This window comes from Cyprinus carpio, chromosome B9 (assembly GCF_018340385.1).
Source record: "Cyprinus carpio isolate SPL01 chromosome B9, ASM1834038v1, whole genome shotgun sequence".
NCBI lineage: Eukaryota > Metazoa > Chordata > Actinopteri > Cypriniformes > Cyprinidae > Cyprinus > Cyprinus carpio.
In genome coordinates, this window is record NC_056605.1 from 11,912,240 (window position 1) to 11,934,945 (window position 22,706).

At 36.4% G+C, this 22,706-nt stretch overlaps 1 protein-coding gene across 3 annotated transcripts in view; it reads left to right on the forward strand.

Moving 5' to 3' along the window:
• The first annotated feature begins 6,741 nt into the window (after nt 1-6,741).
• The window catches only part of LOC109063874 (ATP-binding cassette sub-family B member 6-like), a 30,363-nt gene continuing 14,398 nt past the window's right edge, over nt 6,742-22,706 (forward strand). For 2 of the 3 annotated variants that reach the window (XR_006155577.1, XM_042730950.1), the window contains exons 1-13: nt 6,745-7,194; nt 7,322-7,520; nt 9,795-9,887; nt 9,977-10,169; nt 10,287-10,408; nt 11,103-11,212; nt 11,312-11,377; nt 11,459-11,584; nt 11,688-11,764; nt 11,851-11,914; nt 12,367-12,452; nt 12,573-12,630; nt 12,745-12,849. Coding sequence is in view for 2 of the 3 variants with exons in the window: in XM_042730950.1 (XP_042586884.1) it covers nt 7,108-7,194; nt 7,322-7,520; nt 9,795-9,887; nt 9,977-10,169; nt 10,287-10,408; nt 11,103-11,212; nt 11,312-11,377; nt 11,459-11,584; nt 11,688-11,764; nt 11,851-11,914; nt 12,367-12,452; nt 12,573-12,630; nt 12,745-12,849 (1,386 nt within the window). In the remaining variant the exon portion in view is untranslated. Of the gene's footprint in view, nt 7,195-7,321; nt 7,521-9,794; nt 9,888-9,976; nt 10,170-10,286; nt 10,409-11,102; nt 11,213-11,311; nt 11,378-11,458; nt 11,585-11,687; nt 11,765-11,850; nt 11,915-12,366; nt 12,453-12,572; nt 12,631-12,744; nt 12,850-22,706 lie in introns of all 3 variants that reach the window. The other variant, XM_042730951.1, reaches the window with a different exon arrangement.

A 22,706-nucleotide genomic window follows, 5' to 3' on the forward strand; every position in this document is an offset into this window, starting at 1 on the left:
TAGCATGATTAGTGTTGCAACAGAAACACGTACAATTTTTGAAAGTCATGTCATTCCAAGAACATCACAGCTGTGTGTAAAACATCTTGGTTGTCATCTAGTAATTATGGTAATAATGACATGCCATGAACATGAAACACCTTGTATGGTGAGTCACCTCTAAGTATGAAATCATGTACATTCTCTAACAGTGGTTTTTAAACTTTTTAAGGCAGGTAACTCATTTAATCTAAAAAGAATATGTTATTTTACCATATCAATTTTTGTCTGTCAGAGCTGGATAGTTATAATTAGATTAAATTACATTTTAAAATACTCATAATCAGACTGCAGTTACTTTTTATAGATTACGTGATATTCACACAGTGGAAATAAATAATTAATTATTTATTGATTCTCCATAATTCCTCTTTTTTATCTTTTAAATGTTCCTTTCCAAAATAGCCTACACTGTTAAACTTTTTATCGTATTTTTGCGGTAACTTACTGTAAAATTACGGCAAAGTCTAACAGTGTACCACTTATAGTCTTATACAAGTCTTCCAGTTTTGGGGACATTCACAAAAAGACCAGTCATTAGTCAGGTGGCTACACAGCATTTGAACACTGGATTTACAAAAATCATTTCAGGTTTAAAAACATTGCATCAACACATTCATTTTTATTTGAATTATCATTCAGTAGGCTATTTAACCATGTATAACTATATGTATTACTGAGTCTTGGAAGGCGTTTGACTTTCAAAAACATTAAAATGCATAAGTTCATGTTATAACTTATTTGCATGTAATGCAGGCATTCCTAAACTTTTGTCATCTCTTTCACCTAATATAGTTACTTGAACTACCCCTGAGATTTTAAAAATAAATATTTAAATCATTAAGTATCACATTTGCTTTATTAAGGTTATCTGAGGCTGGGTGTGTGTCAGCTGATATTGGATTTTATATTGAATTATGTGTTATATTTTTATTTATATTTATAATTATATTGAATATATTTGAATTACATTTGTTATCATCTAATAAGATAACTTTTTAAAACACTAATAATTATCTATAATTATTAATAATAATGATCTATTCTTCTGATCATTATTATTGATCTAATCTGAAAAGTGAATATACATTTTTCATAATTGTATATTCTGTACATTATAAGTATCATATAACCTAAATTCCCTAGTAGTAATTAAAGTGATTGATTTTAGTTTTTTAGTATACTATTTTTACTTTCTTTAGACAAAATATTATTGAATTTTAACATTGGACATTTATCAATTATTTGCATATCGATATAGACCATAATTTTTAAATGATGCGATCCTTCTTCCCACTTTTCAGTAATCTCAATATAAGTCACCTGCTTTCTTTTCAGTGAACCAAATAATATTTTCAACGCATATTCACATCTGGCTTTGCAGAATGTAATCTATGCATTGGAGACTTCCATGCACAAATAAATAAATAAATTTAAATAAAATTTAATCAATTAAATTTAAAAATTAATAAAGATGAGAAATTAGAAAATAAAACCACAAATGACAAACCTAAAACACTAACTGTATTGTTAATTTCTAGACTCTTGATACATACAGTGGGGAAAATGTTTATTTGATCCCTTGCTGATTTTGTAGGTTTGCCCACTTACAAAGAAATGAAGGGTGTATTTGTATATTATGAATGAATGAATGAATGAATGAATGAATAAGCTTTCCATTGATGTATGGTTTGTTAGGATAGGACCATATTTGGCTGAGATTCAACTATTTGAAAATCTGGAATCTGGGTGGAATGCAAAAAAAAAAAAAATCTAAATATTGAGAAAATTGCCTTTAAAGTTGTCCAAATTATGTCCTTAGCAATGCATATTACCAATCAAAAATTACATTTTGATATATTTACGGTAGGAAATTTACAAAATATCGTAATGGAACATGATCTTTACTTAATATCTTAATGATTTTTGGCATAAAAGAAAAATTGATCATTTTGACCCAGACAATGTATAGTTGGATAATACTACAAATAAACGCGTGCTACTTATAACTGGTTTTGTGGTCCAGGGTCACATCACATATATAAAATCAGTGGCTTTTCTTCTCTGTCTGTGCAGTGATTGGGAGGCAGGCCAACAGGTGCCTGTTAGACAGCTGAATAATTTAAAAACAGTCCATGAAAGACTCTGTTGTACCGATGACTGCGCTTGAGGTGAGATAATATATACAGTACAGATGTGAAGGCAAAAGAGAAAAAATGATTTTGGAATAGATGGAGTGATTGAGATCGAATAAACTTGATCCCCTTTTGTGTCCTGCACAGAATCGAAAATACCAATCATTTCTCTGGGTGGCTCAAGTCATTCTCCCCACCGGACTCCCTAGGATTAAATTGATTTTTACCTCCTTTTTTTCACCCTCCCTTCTCCCTAAAATTGCAATTTGCTGGTTCAGATGGATTACAAAGAGGAAAATCACCACTGGAGAGAGACAGGATCCACGCTTACCCACTAGGCACGGCAATAAGAACTGGAGCGCACAACAAAGAGTTGAGCGAAATGAGCTGCGTGATGGACAGCACACGCCTGCTCAACGGGACAAAAGCCTTCATAATGACCAGTTGACAGGCAGACGCCATTACCACACACACAAAGCCGTGATAAGATAAAACAGATCTGTAACTGTCCTGTCATAGAAACCAGCCCATTGTGGGCTGAAAATGATAAGATTTCTTCTCCTGCTACTCTCCACTCATCCTCACCCTCAACACCCGCAAACGAATGCAGTTTTTCTGTTTTTTCACCCTTCTTTTGTGTGGCTTGGGAAAGGCAGCTGCTTTTCTTTTCTCCTTCCTCCCATGTTGGAAAAGAAAGCGCGAGGATTGAAATAGCGCACAGAAATAGAAATGGGCCTTAAACTGCTTTTACAAAAAGAGACAAAGCTGGAGAACGTCTGTTGTTTCCTTATTCATTATGATTACAGTATAATTCAAGACTGACTGACCATCTCCCACCTTTTCATGCTCCTTCTTGTTTCATGCACTTTTGTGTGCTCTCAATGACAAACTAACACTAAAACACACTAATAGAATCATTTCTACACATTCATGCTGATATCTGAATGCTGCTGGCATCTTTGAGTCTTTAGTTGGGTATTCCAACAAGACACAGTTTTATAAAGAGAATAAAAAGCCCATCTGGACAAACATGATCGTCCAAGAAAGACAGGCGGTCGTTGTCTGGCATCTTTGAAAGGTTCAGCTGCATATGCTTTCAGACTGCTACTGTCAAAGACTTGGCCTGACCCCTCGCTTTATGAGTCACCTACTGGCTTTTCAACCAGCTTGCGTTCTTCGGTGGCCACACTCACATCAGCCTGGAGTGTCTGTGTCTGTGCTTTATACAAGGAATTAAATTCAAACCTCTTTTATATTCAAAGTACTCTCTGAGACCATTAGATACAACAATACAAATTACCGAAATAAATAGTATTTTACTGTGCGCATGAAAACTGTATTTATTGTTTAAATTAGACACAATTACCTCTTAAATTTACAGAAGTTACTTAGTGAGTGATTCTCATGTTTTTATTTTGTTGTTTGATTAACATTATTAGCCTAATATAAGAAATGCATGAATCCACACCCAATATTTTCTTAACTGTTTGTTTTTTTAAGACGTAACCGACTGCGTTTACTTGAATACTCATCAAGACAGCCATTGTGGCATAATATTTTGTGTATTTGCTTATTTGCTTGAGAAAGACGCGAAAGTAAATTGCCTGGTCTCATGATTTTCTGTTTCTATTTGGTGTGCTATTTATATGCAGAAAGTGATTTTGGCATGCTCTGTTTATGTGTTGCAATGTATATTTTTATGGGTGGTTTTTTTGGTATTAGTTTGCATATAATTTTTTGGGATGAGTAGATTGGGTTGTTCGTTTCCTGCCATTAAACGGCATTTAAAAGCCAAGACCAATCCAAAATGAATGATGGCAAACATGCTGAAGATAAGCAATATGCTGTTGATTCACTGATAAGCCTCAGCTGTTTTCCCACAAATGCACTTTATTCAGTGGAGTGAAAGCAAGCAAGAAAGAAAGACAAAACAAGGCCACTGTTCTCCTTTTCTGTGTATCGGAGGGATATATATATATATATATATATATATATATATATATATATATACATACATACATATACTAACAATTTATTGTTATTATTGTTATTAATACAATTTATTTATTAATCACTTTCAGGTCACATATAATATTATTGTCAGATGTTTGTACCTAGACTTTCTATTCTATTCAGCTAAATTCAACAAAATATATGTTGAACTAAAAGAAGACTGAAATTAGTGTAGAATATGCAGGAGGCCACTAGATTTAGCTGCATTTATAACATGTAACCACAAGGAGGCGATACACACTATGAAATAAGCATACAGGTACTAGTATTAACGTAATACATTCACTGATCAAAGGCTGATGCTTTCAGGATGTTCTCTACCAAATATAGAGTAAAAGAAACCACTGATGAGATTTCTTTTGAATTCATTTAAAGAACAAGGCAATGGTATAGAAATCCTGACTGTTATGTTGGTCAGTTTGGATGTTATGGGCAATAACTCTCATGTAGGCAAGTGTAATAAATAGATACTGGATTTGTATGTTTTATTAAAAAAGGTTTTTAGTCTAAAACTCTACTTATGTCTAAATTGTCTTTCTCTGTTCATCTAGATGGCTGTTTTCTTCAGTTATTCTGCAGCAATTATTGACATCAGTAATGACAGGTAAATGATGCTCTGCACTCTGCTGTTAGATGTTTTCCTCACTAAACACAGGCGGATCATTTCTACACACAAAGACAAGTTTCCTCTTCTAAAATCTTTGAAACCTATTCTTTGGATAGTCTATTCATAACTGTTAATCACAAGCCTGAAAATAGTTTGCAGGTAGATATCATGTTCAAAACTGAGTGCTGAATCCAGTTTGTGAGTCAAAAGCAGATCACTCTTTAAACTGACCTTCAGGAAATCAAGCTCACTGGCATTAAAGAGACAGCTCGGTCAAAACATTCAGTCGTGATTTACTCACCCTCATGTTGTTAACAACCATGACCTAATTTCTTCTGTGAAGATGATGTTTGGAAATTTTTTTGGAAAACTTTGTATGAAAACATAATGGAAGTTAGTCGTCTCCACAGCAACATTAGACCGCAGTGAGTTCAGTCAGAATGAGTCAGAAAAATGACAACTTGAATTTATATTTTTATTATTTGCTCACATATGTGACCATATAACAACACACACAGGATTATTATAGCTTTGAGCTTCTGATGTTGTTTTGTTTTCATGCTAGTGTGTGTGTGTGTGTGTGTGTGTGTGTGTGTGTGTGTGTGTGTGTGTGTGTGTGTGTGTGTGTGTGTGTGTGTGTGTTTTATAGTTTTACTTTCTCAATACATTTTAGTTTTATTTCACTATTAGTAGTTTGTCTTCGTCTGACATCTCAGCTGAGACCTGTCCACTATGGGTGACCCTAGTGACGTAGCTCTCAGCATCACTGAGGCACACAAGCCATCACAGCACAGCAAGCTGCAAACTGGATGAGGTACCCTAACCTAGTCTAACCCTGTTTAAAACAACCGCATGTCAACCAGCCACTCAAAACATCCTCACAACCACATAACAGCACATAAAAATCAGAGGAGTCCAGCAACCGCAATGCAAAATGCTAAAGAGCTTGTAGCACGTGTGATCAGCTTCAATGCTTCAGTTACAGTTTTTTGATTCCAAAAACCAACTAATTATTGACAGAATTTTGAGGGTCATTTAAATGTAAACAACACTTGACATCAGCAGTAAGTCAATTAGATCAGCATGAGCTATATGTTACATGTCAGCAGTATGTATTTTAGTTATGATTTTTATTTGTGTTTTTTGTTATATATTCTTTTTTTGTGTGTGCATGTAGTGTCTGTTCAGGTCAGCATCACTGTTAGGAACTGCTCTATGTTAGTTGTTTGTGAGCAAATCTGTGTGTTGAACAAATCTTTTAATGATTCTTTCACATTTACATTTAGTCATTTAGCAGACGCATTTATCCAAAGCGATTTACAAATAAAAATAATGGAAGCACTCAAAATCAACAAGAGAGCAAAGATAAGCACGTGTCAGTTTCACTGAATCATATTTTTTGTTCACTAAAGTCTTTTCATTTTAAGTGCTTGTAATTTCTGCCTTCACAAGACCGACTGTAGCAAGTTAAGATTGGACTGCAGCCTTTGAAGAAGCATTTCATACTGAACGAATACTAACAGAAGGCTATGTATTGAGTCTGGTACAGAAACAGTCATGTTTGTGAATTTATATACATTAGCTGACAAAGAAAAAGTGAGGTGAGACAAACGAATTTATTATTTGTAAATTAATACAAATGTAATGTATCTGCATCCACTAAGTACTTTTACTCAATTTAAAAATAAAAATAAATAAATTGAACGGATGCACGTGGCCCTGTACTATCATGTGTTTCTTGTTACTTTTCTCAGCGCTGGATACATTTGACCAATCACAGTCTTTTCTAATTACTTGGTTATACATTTTAAAGATGTCATTTTAGAAATTGCTTAATTTGTGTTTTAGTTACCATTCCTTAGAACTAAAAATGTATTTAAAATATATATACATATATTGTAGAGTACACAGTTTAAGTAAGACAAAAACGTCTTTGTTTTGAACGCGACTGAGCCGCCAAGCGCCCCCTGGAGGAATCTCATTTTAGAAACCGCTAGCGAGCAACATTTGCTGCACGAAAACTATTCTTTCACAACACCTAACAGAGGAAAACAAGTCTTTTCAGTGTTTAAAGGCGTCAGCGTTTTCATTTAACATCTGAGCCACATGACATGACCGCAAGTCTATCAGTCATGTGAATGCTTCCCATATGACTCGCAGCGCTTCCCGTTCAGCTGAATGCAGACGGTCGGTATACGTTAATCATTTGCCCACAAATGCACTTAAAAAGTCCATAGAATGCAATACACTTCGATGGAATAATGCATTCAGACTGTATTTTTAAGAGCCTAATTTTTCATACGAAGTCAAACAATGGCGAACAAGTACTCTAAAAGACAAACGAAACGAAACGCACTGGAAAATGCAACTGAGCAAGCATCACTTGCACTGACTGTAGAGGTAAGAATCACTGGAAATCACTTTAGTTCTCATCTGACTCTCAGTGACTTTCTTAGTACGTTTATCTAAAGGTTCTATTTACACCTAAATGTCTTTGTTTTTGCATGCTTCTCTCTCTGTTCATCAGAAGCATCAAAGACCAGGCCAAGTGGAGGTGATCTCTGGGTCAGCATGGCAGGGCTTCAGGAGGAAAGTGTGTCTGCTGGTGCCATACATGTGGCCCAGGGGAAGTGTGGGGTTGCAGGCTCTGGTGATTCTGTGTGTTGGGCTGCTGGGACTTGAGCGGGTCATCAATGTGTTTGTACCCATTTACAGCAGGAATATAGGTGAGACTAGACTCGTCGATGCATTTAGAATTCTTTCAAAATCTGTAGCAGTGTCATACACACTGGTCTCGCATGTACATTAATTATACAGCAGGGACAAAGATGTCCCACCAGTATTTCATAATGCTTGTTTCTATGCCTTTATGAGTATTCTATGTTTTAGCACTTATTCAGACAGTATAGCAGCTGTATTCTATTCTTAAAGTTGAATTTTTAATTTTTAATAACAGTTAAATTATTTATTTTCTTTACTGTCACTTTTGATCAGATTAATGCATAATCTGCTGGATATATTTAAAAACAAATCTTATTGACTGAAAAGTTTTGAATGGTATTGTATATCAGAATGTGCACTGATATACAGTAGATAATTGAATTATCAAATAAAGAGTCCAGACAATTATTGAAATGTGCTCTAGCAAAATGCTAGAAATTTCTAGAAAATGGGTTCTAGTATATAAAAAAACATTGACAATTGGTTCAGATTTGTTTAACCATAGAGGGAATGAAATACTGTTTTGTTATGTGGTTCAGAGAAAAAAAACAGGTTGTCTTAAAGGTAAAATAAAATTATAAAAAGGTTTAAACTGGCCCCTTAATAACAAATAAATAAATAAAACAAAAAGGCAAAGGATTTGCATTACCATGCGTGACCAGTAGAGGACAGCAGCTTTCAACATTTGCCCTGTTACATGGGAAGATGAGAGCTGCTCAACCTGCTGTTTATTTAGTTATTTATTTATTTATTTAAAGATGATCAGTAGCTTTTTTTGTGTGTATGAAGGAATGCATGTTTGAATTTGTTTGCAGTAATTAAAAATGCATGCTGCTGTGCTGAGGCCCTTTAATTGGTTTGAAACAGATAACCTAATATACATAAAACCTTGTTGATGATGAATATGTGTTGGTAAAAACTATATATAAAGGCAGTTTTGAAACAAGTCGAGCATGTATATGCGGGAGTGTTCTTGTGCTTGTGAAGTCGGATTGCCCCTCCCTTGCAGTGTTCTCAGCCCCTTGTTGTTGTGGGCCAACTGGATGGGTGAGCAGCCCCCAAAACCTCTCAGAGAAGTCAAAGCCTTTGGTTCACATAAGCCAAGAAGTATCGAACTTTTACAAAAGAAACGTGGGACAAATCCCAACTATGCTAAACTCTTCCGTGGCTCAAGACTTTGTTTCCACCCTTCATTCTCTGCCTCTTTTTTTTTTTTCTTACTTTCACCACCATTTTTGAAATTCTTGATTCATTTATTCATTCATTCTTTTATCGTCCTCGCTCTTTAAGTGTACGTTGTTCATTTGATCTCTTCCTGAAGTTGGTGGTGTGTATGTGCTTCATTATCAGAGACAAGTAACGGCTTTGCATTTGGAGGCACATGAAAGCCGCGCTGGGAGAAAAGTGAGCTTTTGTGTGGCAGAGAGAGATTGAGAGGGGTAATAGGGGAGGTCACCAACCCTGCCAGTCACGATTAGGGGGCATTAGGGGCTTTTAGCCGAGTTAACACGCTGGTACAAGGGCCTTTTTGTCCTCAGCTCTCTCTGCCCCCATGCCAAGGATAAAAATCAGCTCTCTCTCCATCCATTTCTACGCCCCCAGCTCAACAGAGAGGAAGAGAGTTTTTGCTTTTGCCCTTAGCATTTTCTTGTATTGTTTTCTTTTTTTTTTTTCCTTCTTTCGCTTCAACTCTCCACCTTTTCTTTCCTCATTTGATTCCGAGTGCACAATCAAAATGGCCATGAATGTAAATGAATCAGATTGAGGATCGTTCTCAGCTCCCAGAACAGACCAGTGTGTTCTCTTTAGATACATTATGCTGTGGCTCCTGGCTCAGACTGCATCCTTTTGGCATTTTTTTTTTCTTTCTGTTTTTGTTGTTGTGGATTCATGTATAAGTCAGTGAGATGGCAGTTTTGGGCAGCTGTTAAATTTTGGTGTATTGAACTGAAGTGATGTGGTTATTCATGACTCAGGATGTTAAAGTTTATAGTCTATGTGTAATTAAAGGGAAGATGCTCTGCACACACTCATTAATAGGAAAACAGCAGAAATGTGTTCACAGTATGTGCTTCCTACACAGAGCCTTGGGGCTATACATACAATTAAAGGGATAGTTAAAAGCAAAAATACTTAGGGTCAGTAAAGTTGTTTGTTTTTTATATTATTTCTGTGCCTATAAAAACATTTGTAATGATTGTAGTTCTCCCTGCGAGTTGAGCCAGCACAAGTAAATGCATTCACGTGTTCTCTGTATTTTTGCAATTATCATATTTTAGTGAACCAGCTGTCAGCGATGGAGAGATGGAGAACCCTGGCCATCACGGTCTGTGTTTACGTCCTCCTTAAGTTCTTGCAGGGCGGAGGGGTAGGTGAGGGTTGACATTCAAAGTGATATTGTAAGGATTCTTTTAAACTTGTATTATTCTGTATAAGCCATTAACTGTCTCTCTCCTCTCAGGGACATCAGGATTTGTCAGTAACTTGCGCAGCTTCCTGTGGACTTATGTTCAGCAGTACACCAGCCGTGTGGTGCAGGTCCGTCTTTTCGCTCACCTGCATGACCTCTCTCTGCGCTGGCACCTGGGCCGCCGCACCGGAGATGTCCTGCGCAGCATTGACCGTGGAACCTCCTCAGTAAACAACTTGTTAAGGTCTAATGATTTTCTTTGATTTTTAGCATCACCATACTTTAATATGCTATGTAGTAAAACAGTTGACAAGTCTTTTGTTTTTTTCCATGTTTAAATGTTCATTGATTTCTTTTACAGTTATGTTGTGTTCAGCATTGTACCCACTATTGCTGACATCATCATTGCCATCATCTATTTCGTGACGTACTTCAGTGCCTGGTTCGGCCTTATTGTTTTCATTTGCATGTTTCTCTACCTCAGTAAGTGCAGCACAAACACACTTATTTTCATGTTGTGGATGCTGATAGATTAAAATATTAACAATTACAATATATTTTTAATTGTTAATATTTATTATTAATTGTTAATGACAGATATTTTTGTTATTAAGGTGATTAATCACAAATTTCTGAAAGTTGTTGTTAGTACACTACTGTTCAAGTTTGAAAATTGTAAGATTAATTTCATGTTTTTTAAACTTGCATTTATGTTGTTCACCAAGGCGGTATTTATTTTATCAAAAATACAGAATAAAAACCCTGTAAAATTGTGAAATATTATTATCATTTAAAATAACAGTTTTCTAATTTTATATGTTTTAAAATGTAATTTATTCCTGTGATCAAAGCTGATTTTTAGCATAATTACTCCAGTCTTTAGTGTCACATGATCCTTCAGAAGTCATTCTAATATACTGATTTGCTGCTCAAGTAACATTTAGTATCAGTGTTAAAAACAGTTGTGCTGCTTAATTTTTTTGTTTGTTTTTTTGCACTTACAAAATAAAAGTAAAGATTTCTTGAGTAAATATTACTGATCCTGATATCAGTACACAGCAGTTTTCGATAATAGTTTCAAAGTCATAATTTTGAAATTGTTATTGCACGTTTCTATAGGATATGGCGGTCAGCAGGCACATTTCGATGTCTAGTTCAGTGTGACATTTGTTTTCAGCTATCACAATCATTATCACTGAATGGAGGACCAAGTACAGGCGGGAAATGAACACACAGGACAACATTGCCAAGTCAAAAGCAGTGGACTCACTTCTCAACTTTGAAACCGTAAGTGACAAACTGCCATAGCCAAGTTGCCCTAGGTTGGCCATGGAGTGTTGTTAACAGTATTAACATTGAAATATAACAAAACCTGTCTCTATTCAGGTAAAGTACTATAATTCAGAGGGTTTTGAAGTCAGGCGCTTTGAGGATGCTATACTGAAATATCAGGTAATGGCGATCACTTAACATACTCGGACTTTATAAGCTGTTGAGAGGAGAGATGCTGAGCTGGATTCTCTTTGTGTTCAGGCATGTGAATTGAAGACCAATGCTTCCCTGGCTCTCCTGAACCAAACTCAGAACCTGATTATTGGATTGGGCCTGTTGGCCGGGTCCCTGCTTTGCGCATACTATGTTACAGTGGACAAGTTTCAAGTACAGTAATCACCACTCATAAAATTATGAAATCTTATTTTTTTAATTTTTGGTCTTAAGCATATATTTTGTTGTTGGTTATGCTCTGTTGTTCCTATAATAGGTTGGTGACTATGTTCTTTTTGGAACCTACATTATTCAGCTCTACACTCCACTCAACTGGTTTGGTACATATTATAGGTCAGCTTAGAGGAAGATCATTTATTATTTTTCTTGTTTATATATTTAAAGTTTTGGCAATTACCAAACTTTTCTGTTTTTTACAGAATGATCCAAAGTGCATTTGTTGACATGGAGAGCATGTTTGATCTGCTAACAGAGGAAAAAGAGGTGAGTGGCCGCTGTGGACATCTAAATCGGTTTGCACAGAACAAGTACTCGTCTAGTCAATTCCTAGAAGTGCCAGTGTTGGTCTTGTTGACTAGTGAGTGTTGATTTATTGTCATGATCTCCTATACTGACTCAAGTTACCCCTGTCCTTCGGGAACCCTCTCCCCGAAGTCACAACCAACAGCCAGCCATTCCTTGACACTCCCAGTCCCTTTAGATTCTATTCATGTGCAAATAATCTTACTAAAACCCTTATTTGATCTTCACATTTCTTTTTATATATTTGAAATCGCTGTCGGAGCTAATTTGCAAACTGATTCTTGAATTTGACTTGAAAGAGGCCTCAGTATTTTTGCCATGGTTTGCTTAATTCACTGTCAGCCCAGTGCCATGCTTTTCTACATGTCTCCTGTGTCATGTGGTACATGCCAAAACGTTTCCCTCTGCTGTAGGTAAAGGATGATGTGAATGCAGGAGACCTGTTGTTCACAGAAGGAAGGGTTGATTTCCAGAACGTGTGCTTTAGTTACACTGCTGGGTGAGTCTTGCTAATGTCAATATGAACTTTCTTTTGCTGTTGGAGAACAGTGCTTTCATCTATATGTTTTTGAGTTAGCATCTTTGAAATTTTGTTTACTATTTATTTTTTAATCTACAGGAAAGAAATTCTCAGTGAAGTCTCATTCACAGTGATGCCTGGTCAGACAGTTGCACTGGTAAAATGACATCTAAATTGTTCATTTGTGTATACTGTGTACTAAAACGTTTCTAGAGTAAGAAAGTGTGTATAGGAGCAAGATGTTCACTCCTGGTAATGTCTTATTTAACAGGTTGGTCCATCCGGATCAGGAAAAAGCACCATCATCCGTTTGCTATTCCGTTTTTATGACGTGCAGGGTGGCTGCATCCTCATCGATGGTCAGGACATCTATAAGGTCAGCAAACATGACAACGGAGACACTTTTATGGTCAGATGTTAAAGCTTCTATAGAAAATTTTATAAAATTACCCAAGCAGAATCTGTAAGATTTTAGAGAAATACCAAATCCATCTTCAAAACACAAATCACGATTTTATTAATATTCTCTTAATTATTGTCCATTTGTTGAATGTTTATGTAATTAACATTTGCAAGCTTCAAAACGAATTCACCCTTTCACGATTTAAAGCCTTAAAAAGATCTTCAATCAGAGCAGAGTCTTAAATTCAATATCAGGGCATTAAATTGCACTGCAAAAAAAACAAAAATACAGAGAAGTGTATTCAAGAACAAATATCTAAACATTCTTAAATCAAAATACAGTTAGTTGCAAAATTACGATATGAAGTGTTGTTTTCTGAGAAAATGAACAAGATGAAGTGAGTTTGTGTAAAACAAGAACAAATATCAGACAAAATATATGTCAGTGTTTTATGAAAATTACTTTTCTCTTTGAATCAAGTTGATTTTAGCATATATTTTTTCTTGTTTTCATCATAAAGTCAGTTAATTTTGGTCAATTTCTCATATAAAAGACGTCTTATTTTGCCATTTTGCTTCTCAAGTATCTTGATTTAAGGATGTTTTAACACTGGAAAACAAGACAAAAATATTGAGGAAGAACATCACTTTTTTGCAGTGTGATCAGAAGATACAGTAAAAGTTATTGTTTTGAGCAGAGCTATTATGATGTATGATGATAAAAGTAATGGAGAGCTATTGGAAGTACAAGATCATATTGGTGTATTGCGTTCCCTTCAATTTCCTTATTTTTTTTTTTATTTGGTCATAAAGGACTTGAGTTACTTTCATAAAACCTGCAGAAACTCTGAGACATTGTACAATTAATCTATATGAATATGACCAAGTCATATGAATATGAAAAAGTCTGCAAACCAAAATTCTTTCCAGGAAGTATGGGAGTGAGTAAACTGAGTTCACCTTTGCATCACAGGGTCACATTGTCACCTGTATTTCTCTTCCTGTGATTTTATGCATAAGAGAAGCTGCATATTTTATAGGTCTAGACTGTAGCTATAAAAAAACATTTTAAGATTATACCAGATATCTCTCTCAACCCCACCTGCTTGTGTGCTGACCCCAAGGTTGAAAACCTCTAATGTAGGGTTGAAATAGTGGCAGGGCTGATGTTAGACGGCGAGAGTGTCTGACTGACTGAAGAGGACGAAGTGCTTGCATTAAAATGTGAAAAATTAATTTCCTACCAAGCTTAAGTCAGACAGTCTGCTTGAAGAAATCATCCATGAGTTTTAGTCACAATTTGATCTCTGAGTGCTCTTGGTAGTGCAGTAATAGCATTGGTGATTATTTATGTTGTGATCATCCTTGAGATGTTTCTACATGAAGTTATTTTAAGCACATGCAGCGTCAAACTTTTATATCTTGTAAATCCATGAGACTTTAATGCTCTGCTCTCACACAAACCTGACTGTTCAGTTTACCTCTCTGATTAGCCGCAGGAATACAAATGCTTGTGCATCGTAGAGCAGTGTGTAACAGTAGCCTGTTTGAGGTGATGTTATACCAGACCGTACAAGCTGTCACACTGTTTACTACAGTGCAGTGACACAAGTGATGTAAGATGCAACCATAGATCATATAACCACCACTACACATGACAAGGTTCTAGGAATATGATTTACTACTGCCTCTTATTTCTAAGTAAACCTGCCCCCTGTGAATTAATCATAGTGAGAGAGACGTAAATAATGAATATGGAGCTGTAAGCTGCTTTTACTCCAGTGTCCTGGGGGAGACGGTGGCCTCTTACACAGCGCTGGTCTCTGCTCAGAGCTGCTAGAATCACTCTTGGACTCCTGTTCTGATCCAGGACAGAAGCTTGTTACCTTTGCTCACAGGCCTATGTAGCATGGCTTAGCTCCCAGGCATTCAATCTTTAAAAATGTAAAAACCTGGAATGGTTGTTTATAACAAGATGAACTTATGACTGTCTGTGTTTGCTTGCTGCCTGGTAATCCAATCAGAATATCTGTTATTATAGGGTTCTTTTCATTGATCAGTATTGGTTTGTTGCATTTAATTATGCATGCTGATTTCCCCTATTTTCATATTTAGGTTACCTTTGCTAATGTTCATTTAATGTTCACTTATTCAATCTTTAAAAACAGTGGTAATTTAATAAAACTGTTAAATGTAATCTTTAGATCGAAAAGTACTTTTTTTTTTTTTTTTTTTATGAGCCCAGATTCAGTTTCTGTGGTTAAGGTTTTTAGCCTTAAAATAAAATTTTATGAAGAATTTTATAATATAATTTTAATTTCAGATATTTATTAGTAGGAGTGTAACGCTACACATATTCGTACTGACATTTTCGTTGCCTTCCTTGCCTCCTCTGAAGAAACGCCCCAGATATATATATATATATATATACACACACACACACACATACATACACTATATACTGTATAGATATAGATAGATAGATAGATAGATATTATTTTGGTGCTTTAAAAGCGACACAGTACCTCAGTCAAAGTTCAGGAAACATGGTTTATGCAACCTCCTGTTTATCTGTCCTCTTGAGAGAGTTGAGATAATCGATTGGCTGAGAGTGTTTAGAGATGGAAGCTGTGGTTTGTCTTTTAAATGGAGGAAGCACTGCTGACAAGCTGTGCTGGCAGAAAGAGGAGATGGAAAGGGAGGACAAGTAAATACTTGTATCTCTCTCGTCCTCTCCTACACACGCATTTACAGCCTCTCCAGTATCATGTCAAATCTATGAGAACCGCAACCCAGCGTTCAAGCGACCGCTTTCACACTTGCACACGATGGCCACACATTCCTGCTGCGTTAATGTGTTTGGAGCGCAGCAGGAAGCATGAGGTAGGTCAGCGTGCCAGTACACTCATAGGGATAAAGCGCTTTCTCACAGGACAGGCATGAGGGGAGATTTACTTTTATAGAGCAGCTGTCATCAGTTCAGCATCTCATCCCTCTCACTACTGGCCAGATCGAACTCATTAAACTCACTGGAACATTAGCCTTTGGACTCTTAAAGCATGAGCTGGCAAATGAATAGATCTTTCGCCAAGTATTGCACTATGAAGTATGTTGCGTGAAATTACATAACTGTCCATGAATGTGAAATATTTATTAGACCGAGATGCACTTTTTGACTCTTGGGACTTGTTCAGACAGGCATCAAAAATCAGTGTTGATTTAAAGGTGCTTTGAAATTTGATTAAGATCAGATTTTTCTTAATGCTTCTCAGTCTGAATGATCTTATCAGATTTGATGTGGGATTTTTGCCGTTCGTTGTGCAATGGGTCGTTAGGTCAGGTGTTGCAACAAGAACACTTGACAAAAACATTTACAGCTGAAGTCTCATGCATATTGAACCACGTTTGCATTACAGTTGATACAGTCTGAACAGAAAAATAGGTTGATGTTAAGGGCTAAAAAGTTGGGTTTGTTTGTTTTTTTGACCCAAAACTGTTTTGTGGAAATGAGGGGAAGTCTTAGTGACGAATGAAAATAAAATTCTCTAACCAGATGTCTGGACTTCCATCTTTGGGACGTTCTGTGCTGGACAAGTTTTTATTGCTGAGTGCAGGTTTGCGATGGACAGTAGTGATATGTGTGCGAGACAAATAAATGACTTGTGGTATTTCAGCAAAATATAATATACAGAAATAAAATGTTATGCACATTTACTTTAGATTTTTGTTTTTTTGCGACTAAAAATAAATGATTTACAAGTTCTTGGTTGGATATTCTCAACAAAAACACATTTATGTGCCTTCTGCATCAAATGCAACAAGATGCTAACACACAAATCTAATATGTTGTGTATGTGTAGGAATTGAAAAAACAGCATATAACAACAGAAAGAGACCTGAACTGAAAAAACTTGTATACAGTATATTTCTATGGTCCATTGTGGGTGGGAGCAGGACAAAATGGATTTTTATTTTTTTTTTGGGGGGGGGGGGTTGGTTTGTTTGTTTTTTATGAGAGAGGATGGGAACATGATGTCTCTAATCATATGACCTTGCATAGTTGATAGGTCAAGAGTAAAGTCACTTATCCACTTTAAAATTGAGGAGAAAACCTTTAAATATATGTGTGTTTTATATCAGCTAGATTTCCTGTAACTTTATGACCAAACAGTTGTGCAACAAATCTTGTAATATTCCAGAGATCAGTGGCAGGATATAGATAGCGAGAAACATCTGTTTGTCATTCTTCATGCTCATTTTCTTAGGTAAGAGCTTTGGCAAAAATAATAGATCAAAATATAAATCCCATGGCCTTTGAATGCGTAGATTACTAGAGGCTGTTTTCATTCTGGTGTTGGTGACTGATTCCTCATTCTCCATGCTGCATTTGATGCCCTCGTGGTGTGAGAGCTGCACGTGAGACAGAAATGTCAGACGATGAGGGGAAAGTATGACTCTGAAATATCAGAGCTATTTCCCATCGACTTCACAGCTGATGAGTGTTGCTTTATGAATGCTGTCACTGAAATAAACGCACAATTGCATTCCGTCTCCATGAGTTTCTTGACTCATAAAACAAACAATCGGTTCAAACGCAAGCAAGATGGAAAAGATTGTAGTATGCTAATAATGACTAACATGAAAGCTTTGTTTAAAAAAACTTTTCGAATAAGAGATTTTGAGGATCATAAATGTTTCTTTTCAAAGTGGCTTTTGATGGTAGAAAATTAAAGTTGTGTGCCAACGTGTTTAAGGAAGGGTTGGAGTGATGTGCCCGCTGGGGCTCATTGATCTCGTAAGCGATGGGAGCAGAGCAACACGGACACCATTCTGACAGCTGATGGACCACATGTTCTGGTGCGCTCGCACACACACACACAAGTGCATCATTCATCTTGATAGACGGCGCTGCTCGCGATTAAAAGCTGTTTCTGTCATTCCAACAATGTGCTTGAAGAGGAAGGTTCATTTCCGTATGTTACATTCAAGAATGTGTGTGTTCATGAGAACACCAAAGCGCAGATGTCCTTTAGTTTTTTAGATTTTAACCTGTTGCATGGTTTGCGTAGGTTATGAGATTTATGCTGTTCGGAAGTTTGAGGTCAGTAAGCTTTTTTTTTTTTTAGTAAAGAAATGAATAATTTTATATACAGCACTTGCATTAAATGAAAAATGACAGCGAAGACATTTATAATGTTACAAAATATGTCTAATAATGTTCCTTTGGACTTTCGATTCATCAAAGAATCCTGAAAAAAAAGAAATTCCATAAAAATATCAGGCATTACAACTGTTCAACATTTTTAAGAAATATTTCTCAAGCAGCAAGTCAGCATTTTAGAATTATTTCTGAAGGATCATGCACTGTAACACTGAAGTATTAGCTGCTATACCAATAGCTTTACCATGACAGTAATTTTATTTTTAAATATATTAAAATGGAAACAGTTATTTTAAATTGTGAAAATATTCCACAATATTTTATTTTTGGTTAAATAAATGCAGCCTTGTTGGTCATAAAAGGTGTCTTCTAGAAATATATATATTTAAAAAAAAAAAAAAAAACATCTTGCTGACTCCAGACTTTTGAATAGTAGTAGGTTCAGAATTGCTCACTAGCAATAACCATTCTAAACAAAGATTTCTGTGGTGTTTGATTTAAGAGGATATACATTTTCAGCAAATTTTCATTTTTCGGTAAACTTTTTTTTTTTTTTTTTTTACTTTGTTTTCTCACAGCATGGGAGGCCACGAGTTAGTATCTTGAGGCCACGAGTTAGTATCTTGAGGCCACGAGTTACTTATCTTGAGGCCACGAGTTAGTATCTTGAGGCCACAAGATAGTTACAATTTTTTTTTTTTTGACAAAGTGGGACCAGAGGGGCTCTGTACCTGATGCTGTCGGGAGCTGACCAATTTTGTGAAATTCGGCTCGAAAGGAGTAACAGCACAATGAAGTTGCGATTGTAAGATGCAGTCTGTAAGATGCCCGAGCATGACTTGACACGCGACATTGCAGAAAATGTGCATTCACAAATGTAGCCTATGTTGATCCAAATATGGAAAGCACTTTCGAATTTAATAATATGAGGTTCTCTCCAGAGATGTTTTGCCACATTTCTCCAGTTAAGGATGATTACTGTGTAGTATGGGTGTTTCCTTTTGCCTGAACATCAGTGGCGGGGCAAACCGAAAGTTGATGCCGAAAGTCCAGCACTCTCTTTCACTTCTGATACTGCAACTATTCTTGTTTGTATGTGTTACTTCGCTGCCATTTTCCACATTTAATTTTTCTCCCTTAAAAACAAATGTATCCATTCTGATGCTCAATTTTAACTAATGGCTGTTGATGACAATTTGAATTGAATTCTGCCGAAGTGCGCGCTTGTAAATGTTCATTAAACGCGTTAATTATGTGAGTAGGTCTGCTCATGTCTGAAAATAATATAGACTATGAAAAACAAAACAAAATAATTTTACATAAAAACATTAGGCTATAACTTAATGACGGGCCGCGGGTTGAGAACCACTGGTCTAGACATTTTGTAACACCTTTACTTAGTGATTATTTTGACTTATGTCTGTTCTAGAGACATGTTACAACTTTTTGATAAAGCTCTAATTGGTTTTCTTTTGGAAATATGTTTCAAATTCATACTGAATGCATTTATGACTGTAAAGCATGTCTTGTGTGTGTCAAAATCTTTATTAAAATCGAAATCGCAAAATTGATCAAAGAAATCGCGATAGTTTTTTTTTTGTCCATATCGCACAGCCCTATTGAGTGGTAGTTTTTTTTTTGTGATTTTAGTATGGCGGTTTTGACGTGGGGGTGACCCGCTCCATGTAGAATTAAACTTAAAGGGATACTCCATCCCAAAATGAAAATTGTGTCATTAATCACTTATCCCCATGTCGTTCCAAACCCATAAAAGCTTTGTTAGTTTTTGGAACACAATTTAAGATATTTTGGATGAAAACAGGGAGGCTTGTGACTGTCCCATAGACTGCCAAATAACTAACAGTGTCAAGGTCCAGGAGAGTATGAAAAGCATCGTCAGAATACTCCATCTGTCATCAGTGATTCAACCGTAACATTATGAAGCGACAAGAATACTTTTTGGACATGAAGAAAACAAAAATAATGACTTTATTCAACAATTCCTCTCCTCTGTGTCTCTCCAAATCAGCGTAGAGCCATTTTGGCAAATCTGAGCAGTATATGGGCGGCGTACGCTCTTCTGTATCATTCTGTATTTACGCTTTGGTTTGAAAGCAAACAGCGCATCGGTGCAGTGCGGCTGACACAGATGAGCGTATGTTATTTTTGTTTTCTTCGTGTACAAAAAGTATTCTCGTCGCTTCATAACGTTACGGTTGAATCACTGATGGCAGATGGAGTATTCAGACGATGCTTTTCATACTTTCCTGGACCTTGACACTGTTATTTATTTGGCAGTCTATGGGACAGTCTCAAGCCTCCCTGTTTTCATCCAAAATATCTTAAATTGTGTTCCAAAGACGAACAAAGCTTTTATGGGTTTGGAACGACATGGGGTAAGTGATTAATGACAACATTTTCATTTTGCGGTGGAGTAACCCTTTAAACTTGTACATCATTTTAAACATATTTCTCAATAGTACTGTTCATGCCTTTTAGATTTTAATTACCAAAAACAACCTTAAAAATATGTTTAACTACTCGCTTCACAAATCTGCTTGTTTTAAAATTACTAAAATCCAGCCTTATTGATAGTAACCATTCATCCATTTTTACTGCTGGAGTTGATGACTCTTCCTTCTGGGATCCAGCATTGCTTCTGTCATGCTCCACTATATGGAACACTTCATAAAAGGAGGTTATTGATTCAGTTGCGGTTGATTACAGAAGACAAGTGGTCGCCAGAGACATTGCCCGGTTTCAGAAGTCACACTCTTTTGATTCATTTTTCTGACTGTTGCATTGTCTTCTCTTTATGTAACATAATAACATGTAAATGTAGGAAAAAACAGAAGATGGAAACAAAGGATGGAAAAACATGTAAATGTGGGAAGAAACAGAAGATGGAAACAAAGAATGGAAAAGAGACCAAAAGGGAATCACCCCTTGCCCCTGCTGAACCTTCCTGTTTCTAAGGCACTGTACTTCATTGATGTTACGTCTGACTTAGTGGAGTACCGAGGAGAAGAGACCGAAGTCTATAACAATCCCGTGAAGTGTTAAACAGAGCAGCATGTGGAGGTTCGTGTAAACAAGATGTTTTGCGTACATTTGGTCCAGGTTAGACGCACATGGGTAGTTCCCTCCCAGCCTTTCTTGTGCCTTTCAAGTAAACGGTTGCAGCCCTGATTTGTGCGCACATCTGGTCGAATATGCGGAACAATACTTGTGCCAGCTTCTCGCCAAGTGGATTCAATTTTAGCGTGTTTAATGTTTTGCATATCATAGTTTTTCTTGTTTTTCTCATTTTTGATCATCTGATATGGCCTGTTTTCCCCATCTGAGGTTCTAGACGCGTTGTGCCTTTAGCACATGTGACAGTCCTCAGGTAGTCTGTGACCAATTGATTTAGTGTCACAAGCAAGTCAAAAAAATTGTACTAGATAAATTGTTTCTAGCAACATCGAGTGTTTATTAAATAGCTGAACTCTTATATAAATGACCAATTCATTGCCCTCTTTAATAATAACGGTGTTTGACATGCACATTAGTCATTTGAATATATCCTACCACCACATGAAATGAGTGAACGGTAATGTGCACCTTACTTTTCTTATGAAAGTGACATGACATACAGCCAAGTATGGTAACCCATACTCGGAATTCGTGCTCTGCTTTTAACCCATCCAAAGTGCACACACACAGCAGTGAACACACACACATCGTGAACACACACCCAGAGCAGTGGGCAGCCATTTATGCTGCGGCGCCCGGGGAGCAGTTTGGGGTTCGGTGCCTTGCTCAAGGGCACCTCAGTCATGGTATTGAGGGTGGAGAGAGCGCTGTACATTCACTCCCCCCACCTACAATTCCTGCCGGCCCGAGACTCGAGCTCACAACCCTTGGATTGCAAGTCCGACTCTCTAACCATTAGGCCACGACTTCCCCTTTTATTTTGAGCAACTTGAATAAAAGACAACACCTAAATAAATGTGCCATTTAAGAATTGTAATGAGTGTTTTGTGTAATTCGCTGTATGATAAAGATATAATGCAACTGAGAGAGAGAGTTTAATGTGCACTTCCCATGCTGTGTTTTGTTAAGCCCTTATGGTGATTTTTTGGAGTGAAAAAGGACGCAATAAACTTAATAAAACCTCAGTAAAGTTTTGGTCATCTTTCAGATGAGGTCCGCTACACTTATGAAAGTTACAAAAGTTATTTAGTCAAGAATTGTGTGCGATCTTTTGTTACTTGATTAGCATTAAAGTGCAGACAGCAGCGCTAGGATTATGCAACAGACATTATACAGCTCAGTGCCTTCACGCAGTTAATTAATAAACCATCGGTTTGTTATATCGGCCTTTTTCCTTATATAGCCGAAGCCGATATGCCGATGGTTGTAATTTGAGGAAAAATAGGCCGATAAACAGACACAGAGATTTACCCTAAACTCACAAAAACTCCCACAGATCATATGATCGTTCCATTTTAAGTCTTACTTTAACATGATATAAAGTGATTAAATCAAAGCATGTGAGCTGCTTACTTAATTTTTTTAAATGAATCTTACCATTAATGCCATTATATTGGTTGATTATATTATACTGATTCACAAACAGGTGACGTGCATGAACACAAGAGGTAGGATTTACTGTATGATCTAATCAC